The sequence below is a fragment of the Oryx dammah genome, unplaced genomic scaffold (assembly GCF_014754425.2).
Source record: "Oryx dammah isolate SB20612 unplaced genomic scaffold, SCBI_Odam_1.1 HiC_scaffold_6, whole genome shotgun sequence".
NCBI classification, from domain to species: Eukaryota; Metazoa; Chordata; class Mammalia; order Artiodactyla; family Bovidae; genus Oryx; species Oryx dammah.
The window spans coordinates 5,189,756-5,214,956 of NW_024070190.1; the positions used below are offsets into that span (position 1 = coordinate 5,189,756).

General features: G+C 39.2%; 2 protein-coding genes across 2 annotated transcripts in view; both read right to left on the minus strand.

Annotated features, from left to right (window-relative positions):
- Window positions 1-25,201, minus strand: part of LOC120865404 (ryanodine receptor 2-like) — an 803,227-nt gene that overhangs the window by 257,283 nt on the left and 520,743 nt on the right. Inside the window, exons 30-35 of the mRNA XM_040242681.1 lie at window positions 9,051-9,259; window positions 8,074-8,426; window positions 6,326-6,440; window positions 3,847-4,007; window positions 1,657-1,816; window positions 1,049-1,135 (exon numbers count right to left, since the gene is read on the minus strand). Of these exons, the coding sequence (XP_040098615.1) occupies window positions 1,049-1,135; window positions 1,657-1,816; window positions 3,847-4,007; window positions 6,326-6,440; window positions 8,074-8,426; window positions 9,051-9,259 (1,085 nt within the window). The remainder of the gene's footprint in view (window positions 1-1,048; window positions 1,136-1,656; window positions 1,817-3,846; window positions 4,008-6,325; window positions 6,441-8,073; window positions 8,427-9,050; window positions 9,260-25,201) is intronic.
- Window positions 21,369-23,944, minus strand: LOC120865403 (tuftelin-like). Its single transcript, XM_040242680.1, has one exon. It carries the CDS (start codon window positions 23,917-23,919, stop codon window positions 22,822-22,824), a length of 1,098 nt encoding a protein of 365 aa, XP_040098614.1. The 5' UTR covers window positions 23,920-23,944; the 3' UTR covers window positions 21,369-22,821.

The window sequence follows — 25,201 nt, forward strand, 5'->3', positions numbered from 1 at the left end:
AACTATACTTTAATTTAAAAAAAAGAAACATCTCCCCCTCCACAAAAAAATAAATAAAAACTTCTTCATTTCTCCTTGAGTGATGAATCCAGTTCAACAAACTCTATTAATCCAATTTACTGACAAACTCAATTAATTTCTCCCCTAAAACATCTTCTCATGTATCATTCTCTCTCTATGACTTTCATGAATCTATCATTCTTCTCCCACATGGATAGAATCAAATTGTGATATCTAATTATTACTGCCTGCTCTCATTTTTATAAGAGCAGATGTTTTCCATATTACTATCAACATGTTTTTCCAAAACAGGTTTGATTTACTTAGTCCCTTCTTTCAAACTTCCAGTGAATCACCACTGTCTATGAAATACATGTCAACTTCTTAGTGTGGCAGTTAAAGCTGTTTCAACTTGAACTTGGTCTATCTTCCATCCATATTAATCTCTGGCCACATCCCAGAAGCATCCTTTAATACAGTAACACTGAATTCCTTAAGCTGCAGCATTTTCCATGCCTTCAATTTTTTATTCTTTCACCTTCTGTAGAGAATGTCTTCTCCAAGCAAACATACCTTAAGATCTGCTGTTCAGCTGTTAAAAATCAACCTAAATGTTACCTCCTCTTTTAGCTGCACCTGATCCACACCATCCTACTTAGCTGTTTTCTCAGTTATATTTCCAGAGTACTCAATACCTGCCACTCTTCTAGCACTTACCAGTAGGTAGCACATTTCCAGCCTTTCACCCCACTCACTAACTCACCTGTGAGTTCAATGATTACTAACTTGTATATAATGTGGCATACGTGTTCTATGTAAGCCTAGTTTTATTGAATAATTTATTTATGATGACCAAAGAAAACCCTTTCTAATTAATGGTGTTGCCCTAGTGACCAGAATTTTTAAACATGGCAACATTTTTCTTAGAAAGTGATTTATATGATTAATATCAGTACTAATAAAGAAGTGAATTCATTTAAGAAGAAGTAAATGCTATTTCCTAATGAAAAATAACCCAAATATAATAACAGGAATGGGTCTTTCTTACCTTTATTCTTCCCAACTCAAACTGAAAAACATTGGGACTTGTAGCTTGTGCAAAAACTGCAGGAAATAATTTTGTGCTTGGTTCCACCTTAAATAAGCAAATAAATTTCATAATATTAATAAAGGAAGAAATACAAAGAAAATATACTTTCTTCATAACACTTAGAGGACACTTTTACGGAAAAAGACTTTTCCTTCCTCTCATATGGATATTCTCTTTCAATAATTGTTTGGAGTATTTCATTTCAGGACTGTGTGAACATTTTTGGAGAAATATACTGCTTCCTCTGAAGGACGTGTGGCACGGTTATTATTCAAAGAGAAGTAAAAATACAGAATCAAGTCATTTGTGTCCTCATGTCTTTCTAATTTCTAATTTGCTTTTTTAAAAAATCTTTCTGGCCATTCTACATGGCATGTGGGAGCCTCGTTCCCAACCAGGGATCAATTCTGTACCCCTCTGTTGGCAGCATGGAGTCTCAACCACTGGACCACCATGAAGACCCCACAACTTCTAATCTACTTTTTGGTATTGCAGAATGTGTTTTCCTCTCTAACGAGGATAAAGGTTTCTTCTCTGGAGGCACAAGGTCATCCCTGACCACACACCTGATAATAGGTGCTCAGTTCCTTGCCGTTAGCCGTGAAGGTGAGCAACCCACTGGCAGCATCTACCACGCAGCCAATCTCCAGACCGTTGTTGTTGCGTCCTTGCCCCGGGCTCAGGCTCTCACCCGCACACACCATGTAGCAATTGCTGCGTTTGATGCTGAATTGCAAAAAGACATATTTATCTTTGTACAAGCAAAGACAGTGGGGAAAGCCTGGAAGTCTGGCAGACTAAACCTAAGTTATGCTGTGCAAGCAACAAGCTCATGCTGAAATGAGGCAGGTGCACAGTGGGCCTGATTCTGTGATTCTGAGCAAAATTCCACCGACTTCAGTGGACATTCTGAGTCAGGTCTTCCAGTCTCTCAATGTCACACCTAATGAAGACAGGTCAAATGGTAAGAACCAAGGTTAAGAACTGACCTGCACCTTCCCTCCAAAAACTCAAACCAAACTGGACCTTTTTCTGAGGTTCAAAAAAGTTTAAGTATGTAATAATCATCCCAATTGGTAATTTTCTTTCTCAAAGTTTTTATTTTAAACCACTTGTTCTGAGATAAGAAGCATCCATTTCCAGACACTATAGAGTCCTAGGCAATTCTACATGAGCCGTCAATGACGCAACAGATGTAAACTTTGGCTAAAATTAAGCCACTGGATAATTCCTGGTGATCTGTTATGAGAAATAGACTTAAGCTGGGATGTGCACCAGATCCATGATGTTAACAATAAACCCCACCTGAGTTTCAAGCTCACCAAAACCTTTATCAGAGATGGTAGCAAACTTAAATTCTTTGAGTTTTACTTTGTTTTCTTTCTCTGCCACTAGACAGTGCATGTGTGAATGAGGCTAGAAGAAAGGTCAAATACAGACAGGCAGTAAGAAAAGAGTAAACAGGCCGAGATAAAGTCAGTTTCTGAATAATCAAAAATTGGCTGTGTTTCTATGCCCTTTTTACATAAGTTTCAACAACCTTCCTTAGCCTGTATTTCCTACACCAAAATCATCAATCAGATAACAAGGGTCCCCAACCACTGGGATCTAAGGCCTGGTGATCTGAGGTGGATCTGGTGCAATAATAATAGAAATAAAATGCACAAGTAAACATTATGTGTTTGAATCATTCCCAAACCATCCCCTACCCCTGGCCCGTGGTAAAATTATCTTCCATGAAACTGGTCCTTAGTGCCAAAAAGGTCTGGGGACTGCTGATGTTATCGCATCCCTATTCTGAGTTATCTCCTTTCACTGTCCCCATCTATGAAAATCAATATATATCCATCAGAATATGCCTGGGAAAAGGCAGTTTGGGCCCCCCTACTGATGTACAGTACTCTTCATTGGCGGATTTTTTGCTAAGTCCACTGTCTCCAGTGGTAAGTTCACTGCAGTTCAAGTGTTACAACCTGAAGGCAGGAGAGGGAGCTTCCGGTCACCAAAAATAATGACACAGGTAGGAAAGAAAAGTAATATTCTAGGGGAAGAGAGGCTCTTCCAATGAGAGCCATCACAGCAGATCAGAGAGGATGCATGGACACAAAGGGCAGACGCAACCAGCCAGGTCTTCTCTTGTCTTATTCTGCAAGGAAGATAGCCTTCCTCACTTTTTTGAAGGTTTGGTTTGAGTTTCGTTTGTTTTACAAATGAGAAAGGATGGCACAGAAAGTGTAACTGACTTACCCAAAGCCACACAGCAAGTCAATGGCAACGCTGAGGAAAGAATCCACTGCTCCTCAGTTGGAGTTCAAATGTGTCCATCTGGTCTAATCCACTAGCCCACACTGTCTTCACGTTTTTCTCCCCACCACCTAACCAGTTCCCAAGATACAGACCAGACCACAGGCTAAATGCCTCACATTCACCTGTCTCTTAATTCCTGGAATGAAGGCTAAGTAATGGCAACCCGAGTCATTAGCCACGTGCAATGCCGCCTGAAGGAACATATGATTAGTGCCCCCAAAAGATACAATGCTCTTACTTTATATGATTTTGCACTTGTAATATACTCAGATTCCTTACTGGCTTGTTTGAATAACAAAAAGGATACCGACATTAATGGTTTGGTTATGTTGTTTCTATAAATAGAATATTATTTTAGGTATAAAAATCCAAGTGAAAACGATGCCTAGGTTTATCAACATTTTTATTAGATATCATTTATCTAACAAAAAAATGGAGGAAAAACCAACCTTTCGTGCACCTTTCCTTTTTCATCGCCCAGAGTCACGGTCACTGTACGAACTCTGTCCAAGTCAAAGCCTGTATCATACTGATGGAAATCGGATGTGATCCAGCCCACCCACACATTGGCAGGTTCTTGTCCAGGAAAGATTCTCACTGAGTAATAGTACTGTCGAGATAGCAACACCAAGTATTGGCAAAGCAAAAAGAAACAAAACTCTGACTTTCAATGCCTTTAACTTGCCTAAGAAGATATGTCTTTATTTAAAATCATTTGACCTATTTACAGCAACATCAATGCAACTAAAGATTATCATACTAAGTGAAATAAATCAGAAAGAAAAAGAAAAATACTTTATGATGTCACTTATATGTGGAATCTAAAATATGACACAAATGAACCTACCCATGAAACAAAAACAGAAACTCAGACACAGAGAACAGACTGGGGCTTACCATGGGGGAGGGTTGGGAGAGGGATGGGCTGGGAAGTTGAGGTTAACAGACAGAAGCTTTTATACACAGAATGCATAAAAATAAGGTCCTACGGTATAGCACAGGAAATTATATTATCTTATAATAACCTATAATGGAAAGGAATCTGAAAAATACAATATATATATGTATAACTGGATCACTTTGCTGTACATCTGAAATTAATACATTATAAATCAACTATACTTCAACAAAAAATAAAATAATAGTATATTCAATTAGGCTATAACAACAGCAACAAAACTCAAAGCTTAAAGCAGTAAAAGGAAAAATAACTTGGTAAAAAGAAAAAGCAGTAAAAAGAAAACAAACAATATGGGCACAAAGGACTGATGTGGCAAAATAAGAAAAGTCTTGAAACAGAGACCCGAAATTATTTCAGAAATAATGGGAAAAAGAGACAAGACTATCTTGAGCAAAGATGATCTGGACCTTTTTATTAAAAATACTTTCAAGTATGAATGTATGGTGATATATATGTATGTATAATACATATATGTATGTATGTGTGTATCTATATATCTATATATAGATATATCTATATCTATCTATATATAATGTTTACATAATAAAATCATCAGTCCATTAGGCAGGTAAGCTTTGAATTCTTCAAGCTTATTCAAGAACACTAATCTATTCTAGAGTTTCCATACCTGTTTTAGACTTGTTTCATATTGTTTTATACACTAAATATGCTTTGCCTTACCTAACACTAATATAAGATGCTTAAAATCACCCCTTAAAATCACTTTGAAATGGTTCAGATCTAATATGTGAAAGTCAAGTTCAAACACGGGGAACTTTACAAGGGACACAGCTACATATTTTTTTTCCATTTGGAGTTTTATGAGGAGTGTTTTAAAATTTTTAAATGGCAGACAGCACAACTTGACATCTAACAAAGTATGATAAATGGTCTTATAGATACATCACTGAGATGAAGGAAACTACACAAGGTGCTTGGAAAACTTAGGTGGCAAATTAAAATGTTGCCAAGAAAGAGGACAGCAAAACCAGGACTGAGGGTGCCCTTAGGTGCTATTTTTCCTCAAGCAGCTTGCATAATATAGGCATCCAGTCCCATCATTCAGGCAAATAGAAAGGGAAAAGGTGGAAACGGTGGAAGATTGTATTTTCTTGGGCTCCAAAATCACTGCAGACGGGGACTGCAGCCATGAAATTAAAAGATGCTTGCTCCTTGGAAGGAAAGCTTTGACCAACTTAGACAGCATATTAAAAAGCAGAGACATCACTTTGCTAACAGAGTTCCATATAGTCAAGGTTATGGTTTTTCCAGTAGTCATGTACAAATGTGAAAGTCGGACCATAAGTTCAATTATGACTGAACTTTGGCGGAGCATCAAAGAACTGATGCCTTCGATTGTGATGTGGGGGAAGACTCTGAGAGTCCCTTGGACTGCAAGGAGATCAAACCAGTCAATCATAAAGGTAATCAGCTCTGAATATTCATTGGAAGGACTGGTGGTGAAGCGGAAGCTCCAATGCTTTGGCCACCAGATGTGAAGAGCCACCTCAGTGGAAAAGACCGTGATGCTGGGAGAGATTGAAGGTAAAAGGAGAAGAGGGTGGATGAGATGGTTAGAAAGTACCCCCAACACAATGGAGATGAGTCTGAGCAAACTCAGGGAGACAGTGAAGGATGGGGAAACCTGGTGTGCTGCAGTCCATGGGGTCACAAAGAGTCGGACAGAACTTAGTGACTAAACAACAACAATCACCTCAGAAAATACATGTCTTTCAACTTTTTGGTCCCTAAAATATAAGTGAATAATTATTCTAAAAATACACTTGCAAAATAGTGGGTTACCCTGGTGGCTCAGATGGTAAAGAATCAGCCTATGATGCAGGAGACCAGAGTCTGATCTGAATCAAAGTTAACTGTTTGAAATGCAAACCATGATCACTGGCAAACAGAAATAAATGTCCAAAAAAAAAAAAAAGAAAGAAATGTCCAAAGTGGGAACCTCATACCGTGGACGTTTGCATCAAGTAATCGTAGTCATCCCTCTCATCTGCAAGGACATCTTCAGTGAGTCTTGCAGAATGGCTGGTGCTATAATCTGGCTTTGTTCTTCGAAGCAAAAACCTGAAATATATTAGAGGATTAGGAATAAGCAACTTTAAAATGTCCTGCCTATCTCAAACATAAACATATAATTAACTTAGTAGACTGGTTGTCAAACAGTATGATTAACCACCAAGAGGGCATCAGACAATATCTGGAGATATTTGGGGTTGTAACAACTGGTGGAGTGTGCCACTGGCATCTAGTGGTGGAGGCCAGGGATACTGCTAACCGCCCATCAATGCACAAGGCAGACTCTTACAATAAAAAAATATATGACCCAGAGCACTGGCAATAGTGCTGAGGTAGAGAAATTTGCATTTATTGTAAGAAAGGATGCTAAAACCATTAGCCTTCTTCTCCATTAAAAAATACTATTTAAAATAAAATACTAAAAATGCTATTTAGAATATAAAGATAGAATACTTCAACCAATGCTGCAAGTGGAAATATCTTAAAAATTAACTCTTGGGAGAAAGTACTTACAAATCATATATCTGAAGATAGCTTAGTATCTAGAATATATAAAGAACTCCTACAAATCAGTAACAAAAAAGCAAATCACCCAATCAAAGAAAAAGAAAAAATGGCCGAGAAGTTGAATAGACATTTCTCTAAGCATGATAGACAAATGGCCAATAAGCATATAAAAAGATGTTCCACATCACTAAGCATCAGGGACATGGACATGAAATCCACAGTGAGATATCACTTCACACCGTTTAGGATGGCTACTAGAAAAAAAACCAGAAAGTAACCATGGTTGACAAGGATATGGAGAAACTGAGACCCTTGTGCAATGGTGATGGAATTGTAAAATGGTACAACTACTATGGAGTACAATAATTTTTTTTCCTCAAGAATTTAAATACAGAACCACTAGGCATCCCACTTTTGAGCACATATCCAAAGGAACTGAAAGTAGGGTCATGAAAAGCTATTTGCACATCCATGTTCATAACAGCATAAATCACAATAGCCAAGAGATGGAATCACTCTAATTGGCCATCCGTGGATGAATGCATAAACAAAATGTGGTGCATATACACACACCAGAATATTGTTCAGCCTTAAAAGGGAAGTGAATTCTGACAAATGCTGCAACACATATGACCCTTGAGGACAATATGCTACATAAGTCAGTCACAGAAAGACAGATACTGTACGACTTCATTTACATGAGGTATCTAAAGCAGTCAAATTCATAGAAACAAAAAGTGGAGATGAGCAGGGGTTGGCATAGGTTGGAAAGGGAACGCTGTTACATGGGTGTAGAGTTTCAGTTTTGCAAACTAAAAATGTTCCAGAGATCTGTTTCACAACAATGTGAACACACTTAGCACTACTGAACTATACACTTAAAAATGGTTATGATGGCAAATTTTAGTTTTGCCATAATAAAAAAAATCATAGGAAAAGTAACTCTTGAGATAGATTGTTAGTGCTAACAAATCAGAGGGCAAACAGGCTGCTTTATTCTTCTGTGGAATCCTTGGTACATAAAGAAGGAAGAAGAGGTAGAACAAATTGATTTTGGATATCCCTTACCTTCTACTGCCCTCTCCTGTGACCCCACATAATAACTACATATTTAAAATCATTAAAAAATTAAAATTACAAAAACTTTAAAAATCATTTTGCATATATCAATGACCTCTGTTTCAGACGAGAGGGTTTTTCCTGAGCATAATCTTTGTGGTTATTAAACTCTGGTTTTGTAGCTTCTTTGTCTTTGTCTCCTCGATCTGGCACCAGATGGCCGTGAGCTGTCTTCATGAGAACCTCAAAGTCTGAATCCACATCATAATCCTCCAGATCATTCTTGGGCCCAAAGAGGCCGGTGCCAGGGATCCCTCCAGCTGCAGTCTTGGAGAAGACTTCTGCACACTCGATGGGCATGCTCAGACGATAAAACATGATATCCGTGCTGCTGTTCTGAGAGCCAAAGGACTTCTGAGTGACTTTTAAACATGGGGAACTGTCTATGGTGCCATCTATTCTGGTCACCTAGCAAATGAAGAAGCAATCATTCAAATGCTCAGCTCTGTTGACTTCTGATTCCAAAACCCCTTTAAAGGTGCACCAGACATGGCCCACTTGTGGTTTAATTTTATAAATGAGATCATTAAACATAGGGATGGCTGTGTAAGGATATGCTCACAGTTCCACTTCTAACTCAGAGGACAATCTGGGAAATTCACGTTACAACTGTATATACTCAGACTGAGCCTGCCATTGCCAATATATATATATTAAAAAAAGAATTACATACAGTTGACCCTGAACAATGAAGGTTTGAACTGCTTGGATCTACTAAGATGTGGATATTTTCAAAGGGAAACACTACCATGGGTATTACATAATCCATGGTTGGTTGAATCTGTAGAAGCAGAGGGACAACTATAAATTATATGCAAATTAACCACAAAGTTGTTCCAGGCTCAATCATAGTTAATCAGTCTAATCAGCTTCTCACACAGTACCTAAAACCAGAGGGTAATTCTATCCTTAGATTCCCCTATAATGGAACACATTAGAACCATCACTTTAAGTAAGTGACAGTAATTGTCTAAGTAGGAACTTCCCCTCCTGGTTTTGGCCAATGGTCCAAGTTTTAAAGAAAAAGCAAACCTCAATATGTTCATGGTTTGATGGAACTTGGAGAAACTGAGGAAGCCTCTTGCTCAGCCACATGGTAATATCCCTATTTGTGTTAACGGCAAATGGCTCATAGCCCTCTTGCAAGCCACAGATGGTGAAATATTTCAAGGTGCTGACATCCTTTCCAAAGTTCAGCCTGCCCACTTGAGCCACTCCCAGGCTACACACAGGTATGAATCCTAGGAAGAAAAAATACATGTCAAAAATTTTAGGATCATTCATATAAAATCCTTTCAGTATGAAATTACCAAAAGTATTGCTCCAGAACTCTTACCCCAAGGCAAAAACAACAGTGGAGTAAAGAAACCAGGGACTAAGTCTTTTTTTTTCTTTTAATTGGAGGTTAATTACTTTATAATATTGTGGTGGTTTTTGCCATACATTTCACATGAATCAGCCATGGGTGTACATGTGTTACCTATCCTGACTCTCTTCCCACCTCCCTCCCCATCCCATCCCTCAGGGTCATCCCAGTGAACCAGTCCTGAGCGCCCTGTCTCATGCATCGAACCTGGACTGGCAATCTATTTCACGTATGATAAAATGTATGTTTCAATGCTATTCTCTCAAATCATCCCATCCTCACCTTCTCCCACAGAGTCCAAGAGTCTGTTCTTTACATCTGTGTCTCTTTTGCTGTCTCGCATATAGAGTCTTAAATGTGATGATCAGAAGACCAGTATTTGCCCTTGACATTGTAATTCAGTAAATGTGGGCTCTAGGTAAGTGCCTTCTTTCACCTTAAACTTCTGTAAAATGACACAATGGCTAAGCATCCCCCAAGTCCTCCAGGGATCGTAGTGAGCAAAGTCTCCACCCCCTCCTAGTTCTGAGGTGCAGGTGACTCTTTTGCACAGGGAATGTGAGAAAGAAGAGCCAAATTGTGCTGCTACAGAGTCTGAAATGTGTAAACACAAAACACAACTAATAGACTTCTTTACATGTAATGCAAAGAAAAAAAAAAAAGGTTGGAGACACCATTTTTAAAGGTTTTCATTCACTGATAGCTACTTTTGATCTTTGAAGAGAATTTTGTCTGTTTTCCTTCCTAGAGTTTCCTAGATCTAGGCATCGAAAACATACATATAAATAAAAATTTTGAAGCAGTTGCTAAAATCCTGCTGAAACTCCTTCATCTGTCCCATTCCCTTCAATATCACCGTCAGTATAGCTTAGGAAGGGTAATGCACAATTAACATAAATAAGATATGAAATCAAAAAGTTAAGTTAAAAGTTAACAAGAAACTAAATCAAAAGCAACAGCAATGAGAAATGAAGAAACAAACATTTTAATGTGTGGCAGGGTTAATCTTTCCACTATTAAATAAAGAAAGGAAACCACATTAATTATGTTAATTTTTAAAATTCTTTGGAATTAACTGCCTGGTAAGGGGATGAGATGACGTATTTCAGCAGATGCAGCATTTATGTACTTGTAAAAATCTCAGATATGCAGATGACACCACCCTTATGGCAGAAGGCGAAGAAGAACTAAAGAGCCTCTTCATGAAAGTGAAAGAGGAGAGTGAAGAAGTTGGCTTAAAGATCAACATTCAGAAAACGAAGATCATGGCATCCGGTCCCATCAGTTCACGGCAAATAGATGGGGAAACAGTGGCTGACTTTATTTTGGGGGGCTCCAAAATCACTGCAGATGGTGACTGCAGCCATGAAATTAAAAGATTTTTACTCCTTGGAAGGAAAGTTATGACCAACCTAGACAGCATATTAAAATGCAGAGACATTACTTTGCCAATAAAGGTCCGTCTAGTCAAGGCTATATGTATGTAAACAAGGCTATAGTTTTTCCAGTAGTCACGTATGGATGTGAGAGTTGGACATAAAAAGCTAAGCTTTCTTTATGCTTTTGAACTGTGGTGTTGGAGAAGACTCTTGAGAGTCCCTTGGACTGCAAGGAGATTCAAACAGTCCATCCTAAAGGAGATCAGTCCTGGATGTTCGTTGGAAGGACTGATGTTGAAGCTGAAATTCCAGTACTTTGGCCACCTGATGCGAAGAACTGACTCATTGGAAAAGACCCTGATGCTGGGGAAGATTGAGGGCAGAAGAAGGGGACGACAGAGAATGAGATGGTTGGATGGCATCACTGACTCAATGGACATAGGTTTGGATGAACTCTGAGAGTTGGTGATGCACAGGGAGGCCTGGCGTACTGCAGTCCATGGGGTCGCAAAGATTTAGACACAACTCAGAGACTAAACTGAACTGAATTTCTTTCTGCTATACTTTACATGAAATTTCAAATAGCCAGCACAATAAACAAGGTCAGTATTGGGACGTAGACTACAAATCAGACACTCTGACTTGTAGATCAAAGCAGCAGAGGATCCTATGAACAAAGTACCAAATTTCTACCATTATGATGTCCACTCCTTTCCTTGTTGAAATTAGTGGCAGTGAAAGCACTGTCTTGGGCTTCCCAGGTTGCTTAGTAGTAAAGAATCTTCCTGCCAGTGCAGGAGATGCAAGTTTGATCCCTGGGTCAGAAAGATCCACTGGAGAAGGAAATGGCAACCCACTTCAGTATTCTTGTCTGGAGAATCCCATGGACAGAGGAGCCTGGCAAGTTACAGTCCAAAGGGTCACAAAGAGTTGGACATGACTGAGCAAGCACAAAAGCAATGTATAACTCTCCAAACAGCACAAGACAATAGAAATAACATCTGATAATTCATAACGATTTCACCCAGTGTGTATCATCAGTATATACTTAAATAAACGGTTGTATCACAGTGCTACCAACCAGGATGCATGAACACATCCAGCTGGGTTCAAGGAAGTGTGAATGATGAGTTTCTAGTTAAAACTAAAAAAGACACAGCTGTGTCTGTAGCTGTGCCAGTTCTTGACGATGTAGTCAAGGAAATAAGTGTCCCTAGAGGAGTCAAAAAAAAAAAAAAAAAGAATAAATACAATAGATCTGAGAGAGGTTAAACTCCATGGGCACAAACTGGCAAACCTAACTAGGGGATATCAAGACAGAAATATCTCCTCTGATGCTTAATATTTCTTTCTTTCTAATCACTTCTTGTGTAGATGGAGTTACTACCCTAAAAGTGAAGTTACTGAATACCTAAAAATATCTGTATAGATATTGGGTATTTATTAATACCTGAACTTTTCTGTATGTCTGATATATATGTAAACATTTGTATGCCTGATGTTTTCATCTAAAAAATCAAGTACTTATTGCTGTGTCCAAAGATTTATGTCCTAGACTGTTCACTATATTTAGAATCCTAGAATAGTTTGGGCAATAAGTATGTTTTTTTTCTTTTCCTTAAGATGGTATACTACTTAACTTTTGAAAATCTGTTTTACAAAGGTTCATCAATATTTAGGAAATAGTCATAGTAAATATTACTTCAATAAAGAAAGAGGTAACACATGGCTTACTTTTAAAGATGCAAAAACACAATAAGGTTTTTTTAATCAAAAAAGTTTCAGAATTTTGGAAGTTTTAATACTTTTTTCTCTTTTTATGTCTCTCAATTACACAATTTTTAAATGAATACATATTTTATTATGAAAAGAAGTGATAGTGTATGTAAAAATATTCATTTAAGAAAATGGGATACAGAAATGTGGAAGAATGATGGGGATATAAGGTGGTTCAAATACATGTTCTTCAAGTTATTGAAGTTCAAATTCTCAATGCTAGTGAGTTTGCACTGAGCTCAGTACCAGAAATCCTGCTAACAAAATTATACAAGAGTGATCAAGAGTGATTTAGTAATATGCATTACTAACTGTACCCAATATTCTGTAATAACCTATATGGGAGAAGAATCTGAAAAAGAATGAATATATGTATAACTGAATCATTTTGCTGTATACCTGAAACTATCACAATGTGCAAATCAACTATACTCCAGTAACTTTTTTTAAAAAAGACTCTTTCTTTTTTTTCTTTTTTCTTTTTTTATTTTTATTTTATTTTTTTGCATAGTATATTTTATTTTATTATTTTTATTATTTATTTATTTATTTATTTTTAATTTTACTTTACAATTCTGTATTGGTTTTGCCATACATTGACATGAATCCACCATGGGTGTAACTATTCATTTCTTTATCCAAGTTTTTTGAGCAGCTACTGTGTGCCAGAAACCAGAAATGTTAAGTGACTAACACATACCCAGCTAAAAGGTTCTCACAGTCTAATATGATGGGGAGACAAGTGAAGAAGTGAAGCCAAGATAGCCTACTGACCCATTGAAAAAGAGGGAATGGCAACAGACAGGAAGAGTAGAGAGATGGAGTCAGGAAGGTTTTGCAGAAGACCTACCATCTAGCAGACGGCAGACAGGCAGTACTAGGAAATGACTAAAAGCAGAGTTTGGAATCCAACAGACCTGGATTCAAGTTACAGCTCTACTGCTTCTTGGCAAGTCACTTAAATTCTCCAAGCTCTAATCTTTGCTTCTGTAATATCTATGCAATACAGTTATGGTTTTAAAAACAAGATCCTGTATGTATAGTACTTGACATGTATGTTCATTAAACTAATTTTAAATGGAAAAAAAAAGGTAAAAGAAACTAAATAGCCATAATAAGAGAATGGCTAATTATGACACACATACAAGATTAAATAGGTACAGTCACTAAAAATCATGTTTAGGACTCACAAAAATAAAACTGTAGGGGGAAATAAAACTAATCCGGCAACACTTAAAATGGGTTATTCCAGGTAAAGCATATACAGGTGTTCACTGCACTATTTTTGCACTTCTTGAAAAGGCTGACATTTCTTAAAATACGAAATTAGTAAAAATATCAAAAGTTATGCTTAAAATGTTTTTATGCCTTAGGACAATATTTATCAAATTAAGGTGGCAAAAGAAAATTATTTTTACACCTCCAACTTTTAAATGGGAGAAAACACATTAAAAATCAAATTTCTCTCTGGGTAGTGGAAACATAATTTTTAACCATTTTTATTATAATCCTTTATGTTTTATAAATGTTGAAAAATGTATTAATCTTATGAAAGATAAATGAAAATAATTTTTCATCAGCTTATAGCAGTAGGGTTTTGTTTTGTTTTGTTTTGTTTTGTTTTGCTTTAGCATTTTGGTCTCCTTTAGGGGAATATATTTGTGAGAGTACATCCACAAGTAGAAATTATGCTACTTCTTTCTCTTTTTAATTTAAATGAAGTAGAACCTAATAAAAATTAAATTGTATTCTGACCTCTGAAGATGCAGTTTCAGTAGCAACTATGAAGATCCCCTGGAGAAGGAAATGACAACCCACCCCAGTATTCATGCCTGGGAAATCCCACAGACAAAGGAGCCTGGCAGCTACGGTCCATGGGGTCGCAAGAGTCAGACACGACTTAGCCACTACACAGCACAGCATTTCTGTTGTGGCTATTTCTAAAAACTATGTTTTTAAAACGAGCATCTTACAGCAGGAACAACTAGATGACAATAGTGTCAGGGCAAACAGAGAGTGGAGAAAAACTCCAAGTACTTTTCAGTTGCCAGGCCTTGGTCACTTCCATTTGGCCAGTGTCCTGCAAACAAATGCTTACCGCACAGGGCTCCCTAACAGCAGCTAATTCTGAGTGTTTATCTAACGCTTCATCTCAGTGACCATTAACAATCATTCACTGAGACAAGAATCATTATTATCTTTTCCCAGTGACTGAATTCCAATCTCAGTTTAAATCACAGCTAAGTGGTCAGAAAAGAACCCCAGGTGTGCCAGATCTCAGAGTCCACACTTTAAGTCAGGCCTATAAATTCCCAAAGAGTAGAGATTTTAGGTTTCACGGATCATACAGTCTCCGTCAAAATTACTCAAGCCTGAGTTGCAGTGCAACTACAAATAGCCTGTGAACAAAGGGTCATGGGTGTGTTTAAATAAAACTTTACTCACAAAAACTAGAGGCAGGTGGATGTGGCCCTCAGGCCTTAGTCTGCCAACTCCTGCTCTGAGTTTTCAACATTCAAACACTGTATCCAGTCCCTCTATTTGGCAAATAGGTAATGTATACTGACCACATGCCAACCACTGTTCTATGCACTGGAGATATAGTTCTGAACAGAACAAAAAGGAGCCCCTGCCTTACCAAATCTTACCTTTATGTAGAGAAGGCAGATAGTAAGTAAATAAAGAGGTATCAATATACATAACGTCAGGAAGTCATAAAAGTTATCAAGACTGATGTTTTATCATAAACTACAGAAGTTGATAAATGACCTCACTCTTAATAATTGTCCACAGTAAAACATGACAGTTGAAGTTCATTTCTTTAATAATGTGAGATGAGCTGAACTCAAAAATATTCCAACCCAATGAAACAGATTTCCACAAATTCACACACACACCTCCCTCAGAACAGGTAAAATATCAGTCCTACTTTCCTCTCCTCTGTGCTCTCCCTCTTCTATTCCAGTTACCTTAACTGACATCCTGCAAATAACGAAGTCTGATGTATCTAAAGGAAGTTTTCTTCCTGGCAGTGGGTCTTAAATTAGTACACACGAGTCCAGTTGGTTACTTGGGCCTGTGCCAGACCCGCCCTAACTATTTGTAAATCTGTTAAAACAGTAGCTACAACTTATGGCTAAATTGCTTCCTCCAACAAAAGACAGATGGCTTCAGCAAATTTTAACTTTCTCCCTCGATGAGCCACCTCACTCCTGAGCAGAGGGGTATGTTGGAAGCATCAAGTCCAGCAAAGAAATTGGCAGTCACAAGGGTGTGGGGGTGGGATGTGGGTGTAAAATCTGTAGTGGGAGCCAGAATAAAAAGAATATAAAGTAGATCAAGCCTACCAGCTTTTCCTAAGAATACACAATTTCAGATTTTGGAATTTCTGAAATTCAGGTAGAAATCCACATTTATAACCTAAACAGACAAAGCAGATAAAAATGGCTAATATTATACTAATGTGTAAATCTGAATTATTTGATCAGAAGGAAGGGCAACATTTACTAATGGTCTACTATGTGCCAGATTATATAAGGCACCTTTCCATCTATTATTGAATATTAGTCCCATTTTTCAAGGTGAGGAAACAACTAAGATGTTCAATTATTCTGTCTAAGGTCCTATAGTTAAATGGAATGCTAAAATTTGAATCAAGAATGCTGATAGGGAATGTAAAACAAAAATTATTTGCCTTACATTTCTGAGATCTTTAGAACTTTGAAAGAGGTATGAAAAGACCATTTCCAATTAGTGTTTTTTCTTTTTTTTTAAGGAAATGAAAACAGAGGGCTATATGCCCGAGACCATATAGCAAGTATTATTTTTCAGAACTGGATCCAGAAGCCAGGACCTCAGACATGATATTTGTTGCTTCTATTCCATTTTGGCTCTGAAAATGAAATAAGAAATCATGCTACGTGAGGTCTTAGGGAATTTCCCGTGATGCAAATGCATCTTTAGTGCAGGACATTGTAACACCAATGCTGGCACAACAGGGGCATTCCCATACCTTCTTCCTGGCTTTTGATTCAGCAGGATTTTTATTTTTGACCTTGAAAGCCATCACGGGGCTTCCCTGGTAGCTCAGTGGTAACAAATCCACCTGCCAATGCAGGAGACACCGGTTTGATCCCTGATCTGGGGAGATCCCACATGGTGCAGAAATACTTAGTCTATGTGCTACAACTAATAAGCCTGTACTCTAGAGCCTGGGAGTCACAACTACTGAGCCCACATGCCCTACCTACTGAAGCCCATGCACCCTAGCCTGTGCTCTGCAGCAAAAGAAGCCACCGCAATGAGAAGCCCGCACACTGCAACTAGAGAGTAGGCCCTGCTTGCTGCAACTGGAGAAAGGCCTGCACAGGAACAAAGACCCAGCACAGCCAAAATTAAATAAATAGTAAAATTATATACAAGAAAGTTCAAGGGGTTTTTTTGTACCATCTTACAGAAAAATTGAAATGAACTTAAAATAATAAATAAAACCATCCCATTCTCTCCATCAGTTCAAATCCAGAAAAAAAGAATGTTTAATATACACAAGGTCTGACATCCTTTATCCTGAATCTTTCACCTTTTCTATATAATTTAAACCCTAAATCTTGCTCTTTGGCTCTACTCTATTTACAAATAATAAGCTTCTGGTGTTGTACATCTATATAATTCCTTCTAGTACCTCCAAGTTATATTCACAATATGCAAAACTGCCAATTTTCACAGAGGTTAGTATGTATACAAGTTATTTTATACCACCAACTTTATTCATTCTCAAAATGCTCTGTAAGGTAGAGATTTCCTCTGTTTATCAATACATAAAATTTAACTGTCAATTAACTGGTCAGCTTAGGTTTAACAGTTTGATTTTCACTGAATTAATCAATCATTTCACAATGAATTTCCCCAAATGACATGATGTTTAGATTACATACACACAGGCTCAAAATACATATTAAATAATAATCTGAAAAGTAACTGTAAAGATTAAAAATCTTACATTTAAAAAATTTTATTTTTTGGCCACAAGGCATATGGGATCTTCCCTGATCAGGGATTGAACTCATGTCCCCTGTGTTGGAAGCACAGAGTCTTAACCACTGGACCACCAGGGAAGTCCCAGAATCTCCTCAGTCTTAAAGTATTTCATGAATGTACAACATATTTTAAGAGTTATTCCTGGAAAAACCCAGAAAGTTTCTAGGATAGTGTCCCTTTCTGAGACTGTTTCTTCTGGTTTCCAACATCTTCATATTCTTTAGAGTTTGTCTACCACTTTATAACTAAATGTCCTTATCTACACTCAAAATATCTAGTATCCCATTCCATTATCTTAGCTGTTTGGATTGCCCAACTGCAGTGATGCATAGTCCTAACTTCTTCCTTCTTTCAACAAGCACTTATTTTTAAGTGGACAGTGAAAAAAAAAGTGAAAGTTGCTCAGTCGTGTCCCACTCTTTGTGGCCCCATGGATATACAGTCCATGGAATTCTCCAGGACAGAATACTAGCGTGGGTAGCCATTCCCTCCTCCAGGGGATCTTCCCAACCCAGGGATTGAATGCAGGTCTCCCACACTGCAGGCAGATTCTTTACCAGCTGAGCCACCAGGGAAGCCCAAGAATACTGGAGTGGGCAGCCTATCCTTTCTCTAAGGGATCTTTGCAACCCAGGAATTGAAGCAGGGTCTCTTGCACTGCAGGTGGATTCTTTAGTGGTGAGTTACAAGGGAAGCCCTGTTTTTAAGTGGGGAGATTCCCAAAAATGTTACTTTCCCGGGTCTGTTGCGAACCTGGGTCCCAGTTCTGCATCAAGAACAGGTATTACAGGGTGGTACTAGCTACAGAAAGGACAGATGTTATCATGGAGTCAGAAAGTCAGTAGGTATTTGGGAAAGTACAGACCCAACCTTAATTCACACCATGTTGATAGCCTACACTGGATGAGTCATACATATCCACCAAACAGTTTGTACTTCAAATGAGGGTAAAATAATATTGTAAGATAACTAACTTTCTATACTCTTTTTCTTTCTTTTTTTAAGGCAGCATAATAAAATCAATAATGGAAAGCTATTCCTCCCTTTTCCTTTAGCGGTCCTTTCTGCCTAAAGCTATGCAGCTAGTTTAATTATTAAAAATATTCTTTCTGTTTTCTCCCGAGGAAAGGAATTCCATGCAGTCTCAGCACCAGGAATTGAGTTTTGCTCACTGTCCTTTCAAGCGTTAGACACAGAATCAAAAGCAGCCTTTATGGATTTGATTATAATCATTACAGGTATAAAACCTGAGGGCCCAGAGGTGAGTAACAGAAGAGCTGATAAACTTGAAAAAGCTCCAGTGTAATGAGACACTTACACAAGATACGTACTCACAGCCTACTTTAGAGCAGGTAATCTCTAACCAAGATAACTATTCTCTCACCATCTGGCAAGATGTTAAATAATTCTCTTCCTTGCTTTAAATTAAGGATATGATTAGCTCTTCAAACTACTGGTAACATGAAGCTCTTGCACACTGAGTGTAAATTAAGAATGGTACTAGGGATGTAAGTATAGAGGGGGGTCATGTATTCGTTTCCTAGAATTGCCATAGCAAAATACCACAGACATTTTCTTTACTCATTCATCTATCCACAGACATTTAGGTTGTTTGCACAATGTGGCTATTGTGAATAATCCTGCCGTGAACACGGGAGTCCAGGGATCTCTTTGAGATCCTAATTTCTATTCCTTCAGGTCTATATCCCAAAGTGGGATTGCTAGATCGCATGGTATTATATTTTAAATTTTTTAAGGAACCTCCATACTCTTTTCCGTAGCGGCTGCACCAATTTTCATTCCCACGAATAGTGTACCAGGGACTCCTTCTTCCCATACTCTCACCAACATTTGTTATCTTTAGGGGCTTTTTTAACATATTTTTGCAGGTGTAAGGTGATATCTCATTGTGGTTTGATTTGCACTTCCCTGGTGATTAGTAACATAGAGTACCTCTTCCTATTTATTCAGTTTCTTTGCTTATTCTTAAAATGGGTTATTTGGTTTTTGTTGGTTTGGGGTTTTACTAATGAGCTGCAGGAATTCTTTATTTTGGATTACGCTTTATCATATATGTGACTTGCAAATATTTTCTCCCATTCCAGAGGTTGCTTTTTCATTGTGTTAATAGTTTCCTTTGTTGTACAAAAAGTTTTTAGTTTAATTCCACTTCTTTATTTTTCCTTTTGTTGACTGTTCCTGTTGAAAAAAATCATTGCCAAGGCCACTATCAAAAAGCTTCTCCTTTATGTTTTCCTCTTAAGAATGTTAAAGTTGCAAGTCTTATGGTGAAGTCTTTAATCCATTTTGGGTTGATTTCTGTGTATAGCTCAAAACCATGCTGTGCACAGCCACAGAAACATTTTCCGTATGGTTCAGAATTACATAAGGGTCCAATTTCATTCTTTGCATATGAATATCCTATTATCCCAACACCGGTTATAGAAAAGATAAATCTTTTCTGACTCTGCGTTTTTGGTATCCTTATCAAAGATCAGCTGATTATATATGATCAATCTCACAATAAATTTTATCTCTCAATAAAGTTTAATGATCTTCTCTTTAAAGTACTGTATTCCTTACTACAGTGATGACTAGTGACTCCTGAAAACTCCTAATATTACTGTAAATGGAGTTTTCTATTTAGTTTTACAGGTTTTCTGTTAGTATAGAAATGATAGCTTGCTAAATCTTCCAATTATTCCTAGTAATATCTGTAGCTTCTTTAGGGCAGCAGTCCCCAGCCTTGTTGCCACCAGGGACAAGTTTTGTGGACAACAATTTTTCCACAAAAAATTGTGGAAAAAGGAGAGAGTGGTTCAGGCAGTGATGAGAACCATGGGGAACAACAGATGCAGCTTTGCTTGTTCGCCCCGCCACTCACTTCCTGCTGTGTGGCCTGATTCCTACCAGGTGGTGGGCGGGTACCAGTCATGGCCTGGGGGTTGGGGACCCCTGCTTTAGGGTTTTCCCTGCAAACGATTACCTTATCTGCAAATACAGATTGCTGTTCCTCTTATTCCAATTCTTAACATTGCCAATTTCTTTTCCTTGTCATATTAAAAGTTTGAAAATCAGTTCAGGAATAGACACTTTTTAGCACAAGAATATACTAAAGTACTAAAAGAGTTTATAAATACTCTATATTTAAATTTTTCTTACATCTACCTGTCTTTATATCTGTGCCATACTTGACTTGGGATTTTTTTTCCATCTTCATAACTTCCTTCTTATTGCTATAGAGAATGTCAGCTCAGACATAAATATATTGGCTAGTAAAGCATCAAAAGAACAATGTTGTTAAGATATATAAAAATATATTTATTGTCCACTAGCCCTGTTCTTGTCCGTTATGGTAAGAATTACTTCCACTGGTCTCCGGAGGAAGTGTATTAAGAAATGCTCCATATAAAAATTATCACTTAAACAATAAACAAACAAAAAAAAAACTTTAGTCCCAAATTTGATATGGAATAAATCTGGCTTTGGTAAGATGAAACAGACTCTGGATGAGTCAGGAGAACTCTTTTCAGGTCCCTGCTATACAGCATGCATCTTAGTTTGATTGGCTACCAGGCCTCTGTGAGTAAAAGTTAGAACATCTTCTATGTTATGAGAAAGATGATTTGTGATAAAAATAATTCCTGATTAGTTAACTGCATATGGATAGGGGGAATATATCTAAAGATTCCTGATGAAGAGACATGCTTGAGGTGGAGCAGTGAGCAAGCATAAATTCCTGTTCTATTCTGAATAGACAGGCACCAAGGATGCCTTTTTTTTTTTTTCAAAGAGACACATTAACATAATTTATTAAACTCACCATACAAAGAATATGCCATGGGAAAGAGTCTCAGAACTGGAAGGATCCATGGAAATTATCTGGTGCAACCCCCTCATTGTACAAATGGGAATGGTGTGAAGAACACCAGAACACCACGATGAACAAAGCTAGCATGGGAGCTTAGCCCCAATGCACAGAAACCACAGACTTAAGGCTTCTGGTTTTAAGCCAAGGAGAACCTAAAGAGACTTGTTTATTTTTCATTTTTCTGTGTTCTAGAGTACCACATTCTGCTGCTTAAGTCCTTCTTAAGGCTGCAGGGAGAGCCCTAAAGAAAACACAGACAAGTGGCAGGTTCATTCAGAGCCAGGATAACAAACTGATGGTGGAACACTGGGACACAGTAGGGTTAAGAGAGGGATTCAATCCCTCCTGATTGCTGTCTTCCCCCAAACAACAGACATGCCAACCCTGATGCCTCAGGGTAAATATATGCCTTCCTGAGGTTTGGAGGAGGAAGGGAAAGGCAGCAGGTAGAGAAAAGAGAGGAAAAGACTTATAACATCATTCTGAAATCGATGAGTCCATTAGAAATGCTCTTTTCCCTCTGTCAAGTAAATCCAAACACCGTAAGAGAAGACTGCAGAACTGTGGGATTAAATCAGTTGTGAGATGGAAGGAAAAACACCAATAACTTAGCAAAATAAATACCACAGAGTTTCTTCGCTGAGATCGATGTAACCCAGTGAAAACAGTTTTTAGGCTCTGAGTCAAGAAGAATGAGGTGTATCTTGCACCTCCACTTAGGGGGAAACCCTAAGAGGTTCTGGGAGTCTTCACAGCAGAGAGAAGTTGCCCATAACTGTCCGTGGCCTCACAGAACCTTTCTGCTCACAGCTACGCCTTGAAGGACATTTCCCCTCCCCCAAAGACAAGACCATCTGGTCAAAGTTGAGGTTCACTGACTCTGACCAGGCCATGACAGGTAACCCCACAGTCTGTCTGCAGGAGGCCCTGCTCCGCACGGGCTGAGGGTGGAGCAAGTAGAAAAACAGTTTGTTGCTAAGAACTGAGCTATGTTTACGGAAGGAACTCTGCTCCCCCAGGACTCCAGCTTCTAGGGCAGATCTCATCACCTCTCTCGACCTGACCCATGGAGGGCCTGCTTCTGGGGCAGCTGAACTCCAATCTACAACAGAAGGGAGGCTCTGCTACAGAGAGAAATAGTAAATACGGGAACAAGGCTACTGCCCTGGCTCCTGCAGGCAGGGTACCAGCCTCCAGAGGCCACAGTGTCCAGAGGGGTGTTAGTCCTCCGTCTGCCCAGCATACAGAACCATGAAGCCCGAGCCTGAGCACAGCCAGGGAGCAGTTGGGAGGTCAAAGTCAGGGCTGGCAGCCTCCAGGGGTGGTGGGCTCCTCCGCAGGCCAGAGGCGGCAGCAACGTCCATCTCCTTGGGCTCATATTTCCACCACTCGGATGAGAGGCATGGGCTTTGGGCTGGGGGGCTTGGATATCCTGATGCTGCCCAGGTTCTCGGTCTTGGCCCGGTTCTGGGTGCTGAAGTTGCCATGACTGATTTGTTTTTCTATCAAGTGTTCCATCCGGTCATGCATCTCTAAATTCTCGGCTTCCAGGTAGGCAATCTTCTCCTTGAGCTCCTGGATGGTGGTATCCTTGGACTGGATCACAGCTTTTGAGTTCTGGAGCTGCTCTATCATTTGCCGGACTTTCCGCTGCTGGCTCTTAAGCATGTCATCCAAGTGGTGGATCTTCTCCCGCAACCCAGCCACTTCCTTTTCCAGGTTAGCAGCCTTTTCTTGTTCTGTGCGGCAGTCAGCGTTCTTACTCCGAAGTTCCTCCAGGGCTGTCTCCCCTTCCCTGACCTTCACCAGTAAGGCCTGATACTCCGTCTCCATGCCCAGCAAGCGCCTCTGCAGCTCCCCGACTTCTGCTTCCTTCTGCTCCACTCTGTCCTCTGCTCTCTGTAGGGCCACCTGACTCTGTTTGGCTTCTCTCTGGTACTGGCTGAGTGTGACCTTAAAAGCCGAACAGTCTGACTGGTGCTGCCGCTCAGCTTCCTGCAGCTTGACAAGCAAGTCCTGAACCGTCTTCCTCAAGCTCTCAACATCTTCATTTATATAGGTGTCCACCTCGGGTGGGCTGCTATACGTGGTCAGGGGACCTTCACTAAGGCCATTTGGCTTTTCTAGCACCACCTGTATCTCCTGTTTATGGACAGAATCTCCTGGATCTCTGTCAAGCTTGCTACTTATATCCTCCCGGAGCTTCTGCAAGCAGTCCCTGGCCTCCTGGATATACTGGACCTCACTCTTCAGCTGGTTAATATTCTTCTCATGGATCATCTTGTTACCAGACCTCCCCTTCAAGTACACCTTAATGATCTCTTCGTGTCCATCATTGGACTCCACCAGTTCTGAGGCCAGAGAATGACTAGTTGGGCGGCTGGACACCATGGCATAGGTCTTCCTGCCCGCCGCAGACTGCCCCTCCGGGTGCACGTCCACCAATGTACACCAGTTACACGTCCCGTTCATCTTCTCCTGCGGGGGTCGCAGCACAAAGCCCCCAAGGATGCCTTTTGATAGGAGGTTCAGCTGAAACTAAAACTGTATTGGTCAATTAATTTGTTTTCCGTTGCTGTGAAACAAATCACCACCAACAGCAAGTTTAAAATAATGTCCATCCATTATTTCCTAGTTCTATAGGTCTTCCTGGTGGCTCAGATGGTAAAGGGTCTGCCTGCAATGCAGGAGACCTGGCATGATCCATGGGTTGGGAAGATCGCCTAGAGGAGGGCATGGCAACCCACTCCAGTATTCTTGCCTGGAGAATCCCTATGGACGGAGGAGCCTGGCGGGCTACAGCCCATAGGGTCGCAAAGAGTTGGACACGACTGAGTGATTAAGCATAGCACAGTTCTATAGGTCAGCAAGTCTAGGTATGGCATAATTGGGGTTCTCTGGTCAGTGACATAAGAATGTAATCAAGATACTGACTGGACTGTGTTCTCATATGAAGCTCAGAGTCCTCTTCCAAGCTCCTTGGTTGTTAAAGTAATTCAATTCTCTGTAGTTGTATGATTAAGATCTCCTTTTTCTTGTGAGTTAGCAATCATGGGCTGTTCTCAGATTTTTACCATGTGGCCCTCTCATACCAGAGCAGTTTGTTCCTTCAAGCCTGGGAGTTTTCATCTCATACTTTGAATCTCTCCAACTTCAAGAAGCACCCAATCTCTTTTAAGGGCTGACTTGATTAGGTCGAGCTCATATGGTTAATCTCTGTAAAGTCAACTGATTACTAACCTAATCACAAAGCTATACCTCATCACATTCAGATTCTGCCCACACTCAAGAAGAGAGGATTATACAAGGCATGTCTACCAGGGAGCAGGACTCTAAGAGGTCCTCTTAGAATTCTGTCTGCAACAGAGGGTATTGCTACCTCTTTTCCTGGTCTCTTCCCAATCTTGATCCTGAATGTTTGTCAGTCTAACAGTGAGAAGAGACAAGGAAGAACTCACAGAAAACCTTACCAGGGACAGCAATTGCACTTGCCAGCGCTATTCCTTAGTTGACATTATAGCCAGAGGACTCTCTGCAAAATGAAGATTCAATTAATCTCTTCGTTTTATCTACAGATGCTCTGAAGTGATGTTTCTTTAATCCAAATAGAAGGAAGAATCCTAAAAGAGGATCTGCCACATAGATGAAATAGCTTTTAAAGTCTGAAAACTCCACTCCAGGACTACAGCTCTGTAACACTCTTGATCTTGACCATGTAAGTCCTGGTCCTTTGTGGGGAGTTAAAAGACTAACA

Bases quoted from the DNA above. Each gene is read 5' to 3' on its own strand.
- LOC120865403 (XM_040242680.1), bottom strand. From the start codon at position 23,919: ATGAACGGGACGTGTAACTGGTGTACATTGGTGGACGTGCACCCGGAG.